The sequence below is a fragment of the Ovis aries genome, chromosome 4 (assembly GCF_016772045.2).
Source record: "Ovis aries strain OAR_USU_Benz2616 breed Rambouillet chromosome 4, ARS-UI_Ramb_v3.0, whole genome shotgun sequence".
NCBI lineage: Eukaryota > Metazoa > Chordata > Mammalia > Artiodactyla > Bovidae > Ovis > Ovis aries.
This window is the reverse complement of record NC_056057.1, coordinates 39,898,979-39,911,005: the sequence shown is the minus strand read 5'-3', so window position 1 is coordinate 39,911,005 and position 12,027 is coordinate 39,898,979. Positions and strand designations below refer to the sequence as shown.

The 12,027-nt window shown below is 35.7% G+C and overlaps 1 protein-coding gene across 22 annotated transcripts in view; it reads right to left on the bottom strand.

Moving 5' to 3' along the window:
* The window catches only part of CACNA2D1 (calcium voltage-gated channel auxiliary subunit alpha2delta 1), a 540,433-nt gene that overhangs the window by 200,172 nt on the left and 328,234 nt on the right, over positions 1-12,027 (bottom strand). For all 22 annotated transcript variants that reach the window (XM_060414594.1, XM_027968542.2, XM_027968544.2 and 19 more), the window contains one exon: positions 10,148-10,189. In XM_060414594.1, coding sequence (XP_060270577.1) covers positions 10,148-10,189 — 42 coding nt within the window. The remainder of the gene's footprint in view (positions 1-10,147; positions 10,190-12,027) is intronic.

The following is a 12,027-nucleotide window of genomic DNA, read 5'->3' as shown; positions in this document are numbered from 1 at the left end:
GATTTTCCCATCTAAATTACTGCCCATAAAATGGAAGCATTACGTCATATTTATCACCTTCAGAGCAATGTAGATGTGACTGACTCTACGGAATTGCACATTAAGGTCTGTCAAACATTCATTAACACACAAAATTTAAGTCATATCCTAAGACAGAACCTTAGGCTGTATCTTAACATGGACAGAATTTGGATAGAATTCATGGCATCTGGTCCCATCCCTTCATGGCAAATAGATGGGGAAACAGTGGAAAAAGCGGCAGACTTTATTTTGAGGGGCTTCAAAATCACGGCAGATGGTGACTGTAGCCATGAAATTAACAGATGCTTACTCCTTGGAAGAAAAGTTATGACCAACCTAGACAGCATATTTGAAAGCAGAGACATTACTTTGCCAACAAAGGTCCATCTAGTCAAGGCTATAGGAGAAGGCAATGGCAACCCACTTCAGTACTCTTGCCTGGAAAATCACCTGGATGGAGGAGCCTGGTAGGCTACAGTCCATGGGGTTGCGAAGAGTTGGACATGACTGAGTGACTTCACTTTCACTTTTCACTTTCATGCATTGGAGAAGGAAATGGCAACCCACTCCAGTATTCTTGCCTGGAGAATCCCAGGGATGGGGGAGCTTGGTGGGCTGTTGTCTATGGGGTCATACAGAGTCGGACACGACTGAAGCGACTTAGCAGCAGCAGCAGCAGCAGCAGTTAAGGCTATGGTTTCCCCAGTAGTCATTTATGGATGTGAAAGTTGGACTATAAAGACAGCTGAGCACTGAAGAATTGATGCTTTTGAACTGTGGCATTGGAGAAGACTCCTGAGAGTCCCTTGTACTGCAAGGAGATCCAACCAGTCCATACTAAAGGAAATCGATCCTGAATATTCATTGGAAGCACTATGTTGGAGCTGAAACTCCGACACTTTGGCCACCTGATGCGTTGAACTGACTCATTTGAAAAGCCCCTCATGCTGGGAAAGATTGAAGGCAGGAGGAGAAGGGGATGACAGAGGATGAGATGTTTGGATAGCATCATCGAATCAATGGACATGAGTTTGAGTAAGTTCCGGGAGTTGGTCATGGAAAGGGAGGCCTGGTATGCTGCAGTCTGTGGGGTAGCAAAGAGTCGGACATAACTGAGTGACTGCATTGAACTGATGTGTAAATTTACTTACTATTTTCTTAGCTTCAACCTACTCATATGTTCTACCAGCTTTAAAAGATGTCTGTAATTAACAATAATTGAAGTTGAAATTTTAGTAATGGAAGTTGCACTGAACAAAAAGGGAATGACGGAGATGATGCTTCCATTGCCAGCACTAGCTCTTCTTATTGAACTTCATTATCAGATACACAAGTGATTCAGTTAGTTCAACCAGTGACGGAGGCCTGGCATGCTGCGATTCATGGGGTCACAAAGAGTCGGACACAACCGAGCGACTGAACTGAACTGAAACTAGTCAGAAAAGCTAACATCAAGAAGATTATTATAAATATGGGTTTAGATTTCTTAGTACTATATTGGTAACAAATCCCTGTGTTCATATGGCCTGCTGAGGTATTTCCAGTGGTAATAGAAAGTCATCATAATCAAAGGCATTTAGCAAGTAAGTATCTAGATAAAACTTTTTGCTTTTTTCTGGCAATTCTTATTGTGAAACGCCACTTAAACTGACACTTCATAAAACTTCACTTATCTTAAAAATTTGGAAATCTCTTGGGAGGTTTCTCAGCATATAATTTCAGGTGTGTTTGTGTGTGTGTGTGTGTTTACATATAATTTATAAGTAAATAGGTGATCTTTTTAAACTGATACGTATATGCAAGAAAAGGTTGAAGATATCATTCAAAACAATCCAGTCCCCATATTTGTTTACCCAATGTTGTACATAGGGTGAGTAGATAATGCCCACATAATACCACCAAAGTTTCCAAACTTAATTCAGTGAGTTCTAAATAAATACACCATACACTACCCTCTGTAAAGGAAGAATTACATGTGGAATCTAAAAGAGAATTATGCATGCCACTACTCCAAAGCAGCTTAGGACCAATGTTTTTACTATCCTTGCAAAAGCAGCACATGCAGAAGTGTACAAAGCATTACAAAAATATTAAAACAGACTCAATTTTTGGAAGAAGGCCCCAAAAACACATGGCACTATTCCTACAGGAAATAGAATCTGAAATAATCTTCCTTATTATCAGTTTTAACAGTTCCCCGTCCCATGAATTCTAATAAGGCTATATTTCACACAAAGGTGCATGCATTAATTTTAAGGGGTTCATGGTAAATATCACCGGGAATGATGGATCAGATCAGTGAAGATTTCTGATTTAAAGTCTAACCATCTTTTTTAATCACAGAGACTTTATTTTACCTACTTGCAAGTCACTGTTAACAACAGTCAAGGATGAAGCTGGCTGGATAAATAGAAGCCATATACATCAAAATTAAATATGGAAAGAATGATGGATAGGTGTAATAAATTAAAAATTTAAATCAAAACTATCTTCAAAAATTTTAATGGAAAAATCTTGATTTATAACAGTTCCATCACAGGGTCCTTCCTGTGCACCACGGATGCCCATGGCATATGCAGGGCAAAACAGCCCAGTGACACACGGCTCCTGCTGTGGATCACTCTGACTGCACTCCGTTCAATCCTCTGCTCTTCCAAATACACATCTGTGACAGAGGAAAAGTCACTTAAGCTCACTAAATTTTACCTGACTTTTCTGAAAATTATTTAAATAATAGTATGTGCCACAAAAGATGAGTGTGAATGATAACATTACCTACAAAGCATTTATTTCCTAGTTTAGAGTAAGTATGTGCATGCATGTTAAGCCACTTCAGTCTTGCCCACTCTTTGCAACCCTATGGACTGTAGGCCACCAGGCTGTTCTGTCCATGGGATTCTCCAGGCAAGAACACTAGAGAGAGGTACCATGCCTTCCCCTAGAGGATCTTCCCAAACCAGGGATGAAACTCAGTTTCTTATGCTTCTTGCACTGGCAGGCGGATTCTTTACCACTAGCACCACTTGGGAAGCCCATGAAGCTAACATAAGTTTGAGCGACTATTATAATATATATTTTATAATACGATTATAACTATTATTATAATCTAATTCAAACAAAGAACATTGAAAATATTCAAACCATTTATTTTAGATTCACACACAAAAAAGGCAACTCTGATTATACCATTTATTTTACTGAAGCAATTAATATTCTATCTCTATACTATCTCCTATGAGGATTCAACAATAATCATTAGCAGAGCCTCAAATAAAGGCCACATACTATCAGATAATCTTAAAAAGAGAGAGAGAGAAACCTAGACTTTGATTCCTTCTTTAATAATTAGAACATATTTCATCACTGTTTGATACATACCGCTTTTGGTTCATTCTAGAAGCAGACTGATATTTCTATAAAATAAAATGAATGATTGGCCTTTTAAAAAGACATTTAGAAAGGACATTATGTTGGGATTAATTTTAATGTAGACAAGGTCAGTAAGAAAATAAATAGCAATATAAATATGCAAGGGAATTCAGCAGACTAGCCAAATGTCCCAGACAGGTCACATTTTTAATGTAATCAATAAAATAAAATGTAGCAAATAAATCAACCTAATTTATCGACATGGGAATTGTGGGTTGAATTTATTTCATTTGGATTTCAGTCCAAAACATAGATCTTAGAATTAGGTTAATAAGGGTTTGCAATGATCTGCTTTCTCTTTGCTTGCTCTGGGAATCAAGAAAATACTGCCGCATGCTAGCACAACTCAAACCTTCTGCAGAATCTACTTCGCTAAACCTTTAGGAAAGTTAAGGATTTATTGGGACAGATGTTTCTAAAAACCTAAACAAGAACCTAAATAAATTTCAAAACTAAGGAGAGGGCAGTTCCTCATTGGTATAGTGGTATCTCCACCCATCAAAACTAAGGAGAACCTGAACGTGGAATTTCATAACTAACTGTTGAATTGTTAGCTATTTTCCATTTTATTTAGACATTTAATTATCTTTTCTAATCTGGATATATACCACTCACAAGGATTTTACAACAAATTTCTGCTCACATGTGTTTCTAAATGTGTTTTAGAAGATTCTATTTCAATTTTTATTTTGTTAAGCATTTTCTTAAGTTTTTCACACAAATATAAGGATATTCTCAACAATAAAATAACTCAAATTAGTACTCTTTAATTATTGTTAACACATCCACATGCATAAATGTGTCCCCATGTGGAACTAAAATCACTTCAAATCAATATTAAATGCATTGTAATAATATTAATAATTATTTATTAAAAAAATTACACTCACTAATATTTCTAAATTGCCTACTGTAAGACAGGGAATGTTCTAAATGCTTTATATGCATTAACTAATTTAATTTTCACAGTAACTATATGAGGTAGGTATAACTATTACCTTTATTTTTCAGGCCAAGAGGGAAAAAACAGAGGCTAGGTGACTGCCAAATCACCAGGCTAGAAAATGGCACATCTGGGATTCAAATGCTTGCAGTGGAACTCTGGAATACAACCTCTTCAGTATCATACTCTATTTCCTCCATATAACAATGTACTGATACATAGTAATTATACACGTATGTATTGTTACTAATTGGGGAAAATAGTTTCATATGGAAGAACTTAGAAGTGAAATATCATCTCTATTTTATCTTAAAATATTTAAGCAAATACTAGATACAGCATAGCTATGTACCTTAGGTACCTTATGTCTACCAGGAGAATTGTGGCTAACCAAATAACCAAATACTTTAGCCCAGTAATACATTTTGAAGTTCCAAAGCAAAAATCCGTATGAATGACTATAGTCATAGTTTTTATGTAATATTAAACAATCCTAAGGGACATTACTTTTGCCCTTATTTCAGTCACCACTTTAGCTAAATCTGGCTGTCACTAAGTTTTTATTTTTATACCCAGAAGGTGAATATAAATAGCATTGATCTAGAGTAGCGTGGAGATTATAAAATGCCCCTGAGGAACTGTCTTATATCAAAGTCCTTGAAAAGCTTACAACATGACAGCTCTCCACAAACGAATTCAGATGTAGCTAATAGAAAGTTACATTCCAAAAAGATAACTGATCACCTTTAAATGCATGCTTTACCTTTAAGTGAGGCCATGTAGCATCATTATAACGAACAAAATCAATAGATTACATTTGAATATATCATTCTTTATATTCAAATCTTAACTTGGTGATGGACAAATAAACAAACATGGAAGAAAAATAGGAACAACTAGTCTTTAACTCAACATCAACTAAAGTTATGGGCTTTTACATACGACTTACTTCTATTATGAAAGCTACTTTTTCCTCATTTCCATCTACTCTTATTCTACACACCCTACCCTGCCTTCAAGACCGTTCCTTAAATGTTGGTGTGCTCAGCTATGGACAGCTTATCTTTCACAAAGGAGGCAAGAATATACAATGGAATAAAGACAATCTCTTTAACAAGTGGTGCTGGGAAAACTGGTCAACCACTTGTAAAAGAATGAAATTAGATCACTTTCTAACACCGCACACGAAAATAAACTCAAAATGGATTAAAGATCTAAACGTAAGACCAGAAACTATAAAATTCCTAGAGGAGAACATAGGCAAAACACTCTCTGACATAAATCACAGCAGGATCCTCTATGATCCACCTCCCAGAATTCTGGAAATAAAAGCAAAAATAAACAAATGGGATCTAATTAAAATTAAAAGCTTCTGCACAACAAAGGAAAATACAAGCAAGGTGAAAAGACAGCCTTCGGAATGGGAGAAAATAATAGCAAATGAAGCAACGGACAAACAACTAATCTCAAAAATACACAAGCAACTTATGCAGCTCAATTCTAGAAAAATAAACGACCCAATCAAAAAATGGGCCAAAGAACTAAATAGACATTTCTCCAAAGAAGACATACGGATGGCTAACAAACACATGAAAAGATGCTCAACATCACTCATTATTAGAGAAATGCAAATCAAAACCACAATGAGGTACCACTTCACACCAGTCAGAATGGCTGCGATCCAAAAATCTGCAAGCAATAAATGCTGGAGAGGGTGTGGAGAAAAGGGAACCCTCCTACACTGTTGGTGGGAATGCAAACTAGTGCAACCACTATGGAAAACAGTGTGGAGATGCCTTAAAAAATTGCAAATAGAACTACCTTATGACCCAGCAATCCCACTGCTGGGCATACACACCAAGGAAACCAGAATTAAAAGAGACACATGTACCCCAATGTTCATCGCAGCACTGTTTATAATAGCCAGGACATGGAAACAACCTAGATGTCCATCAGCAGATGAATGGATAAGAAAGCTGTGGTACATATACACAATGGAGTATTACTCAGCTGTCAAAAAGAATACATTTGAATCAGTTCTGTTAAGATGGATGAAACTGGAGCCGATTATACAGAGTGAAGTAAGCCAGAAAGAAAAACATCAATACGGTATACTAACACATATATATGGAATTTAGAAAGATGGCAATGTTGACCCTGTATGCAAGACAGCAAAAAAGACACAGATGTGTATAGCAGACTTTGGGACTCAGAGGGAGAGGGAGAGGGTGGGATGATTTGGGAGAATGGCATTGAAACATGTATACTATCATGTAAGAATCGAATCACCAGTCTATGTCTGATGCAGGATACAGCATGCTTGGGGCTGGTGCATGGGGATGACCCAGAGGGATGTTGTGGGGAGGGAGGTGGGAGGGGGGTTCATGTTTGGGATCGCATGTACACCCGTGGTGGATTCAGGTCAACGTATGGCAAAACCAATACAGTACTGTAAAGTAAAATAAAGTAAAAATAAAAAAAAATGTTGGTGTGCTGAGGATTCTATCCCTGTATTATGTTAAGGCAATTCTACATTATTTTTTATGTGTGTAGATGCATGATATAGACAGAGAATAAGACAACAAAGAGAGTGGAACTGGGGCAAGCTGGAAAATGTATGACATCCAAAGGCAATCAAAGTCCTTGGCTTTTGTGTCAGCATATCAAAATATGTCTACAGTTAAATCTGGCCTACCTATTTTCTACAGCTTCACATTACTGGCAAGACATCGGCCCCTTGGTTTCAAAGTCCACTCATAGGTTAAATATATAACTATTCTAGAGAATAGAAAATTTATTTAGAACTCAGATATTTATATCCCATTCAAACATATGAGGACAAATTTATTAATTGATAACTCTATTACAATATTTAGCATTCCAATTAGTTCCTGTATTCATTAGCTATTAGATATTGACGTATGAGATAATAAGCTCACATCATATAATCTCCAGTTGCCAATTTTTCATAATGAATATGGCTTTGTGAACTTTGAGCAATAAAAATATACAACTAAATTGGCATGTTAGTCTCTCAGCCGTGCCCGACTCTTTGTGACCCCATGGACTGCAGCCTGCCAGGCTCCTCTGTCCATGGGATTTTCCAGGCAAGGACCTAGAGTGGGTTGCCATTTCCTTCTCCAGAGGATCTTCCCAAAACAAAGCTTGAACCTGGGTCTCCTGCACTGCAAGCAACTGAGCTACCAGGGAAGCCCTAAATTGGTAAACAGAAAAGTAAAATAAATAACAGTGAGAGTAAACCAATTCAAATTAAAACAAAATGGCATTATGTACACATATAATGTACAAATGAAGAAACATAATGTACTTATGTACAAATGTACACTTGATAAATAAAAATATCATTACATATATAAAGTTGGAGTATAAGAACCAACTAAATCCAACCATATATTGCAAAATGTTTGGTGAGAGTGAATTAATTTCATCATCTATATAGGTCCAACTTCATCTGATAAGCAATAAACTTAAGGGAAAAAAAGCTATAACCACTAAAAGTCCTAAAGTGAATATTTACTTCAGTATTTACTTACACTTCTTAACTGTCTTTCATTTTCTTAAAAAACTAGGAATAAAATCACCATATGACCCAGCAATCCCACTCCTAGGCATATACCCTGAGGAAACCAAAATTGAAAGAGAAACATGTGTCCCATTGTTCACTGCAGCACTATTTACAACAGTTAGAACATGGAAGCAACCTAGAATGTCCATCTACAGATGAATGGCTAATATACACAATGGAATATTACTCAGCCTTAAAGAGGAACACATTTGAGTTAGTTCTAATGAGGTGGATGAACTTAGAACCTATTATACAGAGTGAAGTGAGTCAGAAAGAGAAAGATAAATACCATATTCTAATGCATATATACAGAATCTAGAAAAACGGTACTGAAGAATTTATTGACAAGGCAACAATGGAGAAACAGCCATAGAGAATAGACTTATGGCCATGGGGAGAGGGAAGGAGAGGGTGAGATGTATGGAAAGAGTAACATGGAAACTTACATTACCATGTATAAAATAGATAACCTACAGGAATTTGCTATATGGCTCAGGAAACTCAAACAGGGGCTCTGTATCAACCTAGAGGGGTGGGATGGGGAGGGAGATGGGAGGAAGGTTCAAAAGGGAGAGGATATATGTATACCTATGGCTGATTCATGCTGAGGTTTAACAGAAATAGCAAAATTCTGTAAAGCAATTATCCTTCAATGAAAAATTAATTAAAAATAAAGACTATATATTTCTATCGCAGAAAACATTTTGGTCACAGTGATCAAAACATATGCATTAAGAACTAAATAATACTAAACACAGCATAAAATGTCATAATCATTTTACTATAAATGAGAATTTTTTGCTCCATTTCAAGTTGAAGAATTTGACTATATTAGGACTGCAAGGATATCCAATGAGTCCATCCTAAAGGAGATCAGTCCTGGGTGTTCACTGGAAGGAATGATGCTGAAGCTGAGACTCCAATACTTTGGCCACCTCCCATGAAGAGTTGACTCATTGGAAAAGACCCTGATGCTGGGAGAGATTGGGGGCAGGAGGAGAAGGGGATGACAGAGGATGAGATGGCTGGATGGCATCACTGACTCGATGAAAGTGAGTCTGAGTGAACTCCAGGAGTCGGTGATGGACAGGGAGGCCTGGTGTGCTACGATTCATGGGGTCGCAAAGAGTCGGACATGACTGAGTGACTGAACTGAACTGAACTGAACTGACAGAAGTCACTCAATTGAAGGGGTAGATGTGGGTACTAACTTCAATATGCCAGGAAGAACAAATTGAAGTTAAGTATAGAAACTACTAATTAACTCCCAACTAGTATTCTCTCTATTCTTTCCTTGGTAATGGAACCTTATATTTTGTTTGCCTAATGCTTATGGGGAGGTGGGAGGAGGATGGGGAATTACACTGCACATCCTCTGGCAACTAGGTAACACTAGTAACTAAGTAGTAGACAACAGGTGCAGACAGATGTGTCTTCTGTAATTTCCAGAGTATGACCTTCAGTGCCATCTGACTCCTTTCTGATGTACAGAATGCAGATATCATTGTGGATATTGCAGCATCCACTTTGGACCATAAAGTGGAAAAGCAATTTTGAGGAAAGGAAAAAATCATGAGAGAAAGATTTGCAGGGCCTGGATTATAGAGAGTTTCTCTATTAGGCCTTGCACACACAAAGTGCCATTAGAGCAGAATAATCTTTTGTTTTGCTTTAGCCTTCTCAGGTTAGCATATTTCAGTCTCTCTGTAATAGCTGAACCAATAGGCCAATCATAAAACACAGTTCATTTTTCATTCACCATCTAAGGGTTTATAAGAGCAATACTATTAACATATCTAGAGCACTTAAAACTACCCCATAATAGTTATAATGAATTGTAAAATATAATATCTTACAATTCTTTACAAATTCTTAAAAATTTTACGTGAAATGGCCCGACTCCAGCAAACCTGATGAAGTTAGCAGGACTTCAAGAATATGTAGAACTAGAATGAAATTTTTGGGTAACAGAATTAACTGTGGCATGTCTAAGATGAGAGAAAACCAGTTTGACTGTAAACAGGTGTTAATGCCTATAAGCACTACAATTTTAAGGCTGGATGGGAACATGAATCCAACTAAAGGTACTACACGGTCAGCTTGTTTAGAAAGCCATTCACCCTAGTCAAGTTTAGCCTGTAATGTAATGTAAAACTTTTAATACTCACATCAAGATCATCCTTTGCATTGTAGTAGACAACTTCATTGCTCTATGAAGAAAGGAAAAAGGAATGCTTTATTGATTTGATTAAAAACATAAAAACATATTGGCTCAAACATTAAATATATTTTATTCACATATGAAATAATAAGCCTCACAGAGTAATCCTTTTATGATATATTCCACAAAGATGCATAAATATTAGCCTATATTTTCTACAAGAACATATTAAAACACTATATCAGTGACATCAGAAAATCATGTCTTGCAATAGGGCAAAATATCTCAGTGCAAATCTGAGGTCAATTTGTCAAGAAAAAATGGAAAAATCCTTAACACAATAATTTATACATATACACACACACTCTCTCTCTGTCTCTTTCACCTAAATCATGAAATGATAGGATAATTCTAGACAAGTGAATAACTGGCTTGTTAAAATTTGGCTAAAACCATGTTTAAAAAATATATATCAAGTGTTGAAATTATTCTTTGAAGAAAGTGTAACTGCATGATATTGGCAGGAATTTCTTCAGGAGACTCAGATAAGGAATCAAGATTGTCTGTGAATTTAGACAGCAAAAACAGCAGATAATCCAACACTCTAACGGTCTCATATTCTACTAAAGTAGCAAATGAGTGTTAACTTTTCAAGAATGAATGTGTGTGGACATTTTCACTAGATATCAATGTTGCTGAATATGTCAGCATAAGTATAAATTATGGACATAAATTGTGTTACAGAGGAAAAATGGAAAGGAAAGTGGATAAAACAACTATCAAGGAATTTTACATTCTTGTTTTTTCTATCTACAAGGCTAGTTCTATGCAATATACAAATAATACATATATACTGATTTCTTTTTTATTTCTTTTCCTGAACTGATTGAAGATGCGTATTCTTCATCTTCTGTATGTCTTTTGTATTTTGAGTATCACGTAAAAGTGTACTTTTCTCTGTCTCTTAAACATTTATAAACAAGGACAATACAAAAGTTTATTAACAAAAACACAATTGATAGAATTTTGTTTAATTACTTGGGGAAAATAGACTAAATTAGTGCTTCTTAAAGTATGTTCTAAAGAAAATTATTAGTTCTTAAAGATGTAATAGATTTTTTATAGGCAAAACTATTCTATGGTCATGATTTCAGAATAAATGATAAAGTTAAAATTGTCTCTTTACAGTAGGAATTCATACAGCTTCAGTGTATGAATGCACATTATAATCTCCCAAAGAAGAAAAGATTGAGATCTTGTTTTGTTTTGATTTGGGCAGGGTCACAGATTGTGCCTTTTTATTTGAGAAACGTATTGTGATAATGAAGACTTATAAAATACAGATCTCTCTGAAGACCAAATAACCAACCAAACACTATATAAATAAATATAAGAATATATGATTTGTAATACTGAATGAAACTTGGGAGTTTTAATTTCATTTAGCATCATTAACATTTTTTAAATTACCATTTAATAGTAGTTTGTTTAAAAAGAATAAGTAGCTAGAGAATTTTCACACACATAAAACTTCTATATCATGGAACATTTCTTACTTATAGTATTAGGTTTGTAACAAAGGTAAAATACAAATCAGAACTCATCACATACATAAATCAAGAGAATCTTTGGAAATCTCCTGAGCCTCAGATCCAATTACTAGTTTATTGATCCTTCATGGAACCCTGTAATTTATACTTAGGAGACAATTTTCAATTTAGATTGTGGATTCTATCAAAAGTTAAAACACTGAATAAGTTTACTTCATTTTAGATATTATGTTTGCCAACTGATTACTTATATTTACCAAATTGGAACATGTGGAAAACAAGGAAAAATAGCATTAAATTTCACGCGGTTCAGTAGCACCCTTTCAACACTCATTCA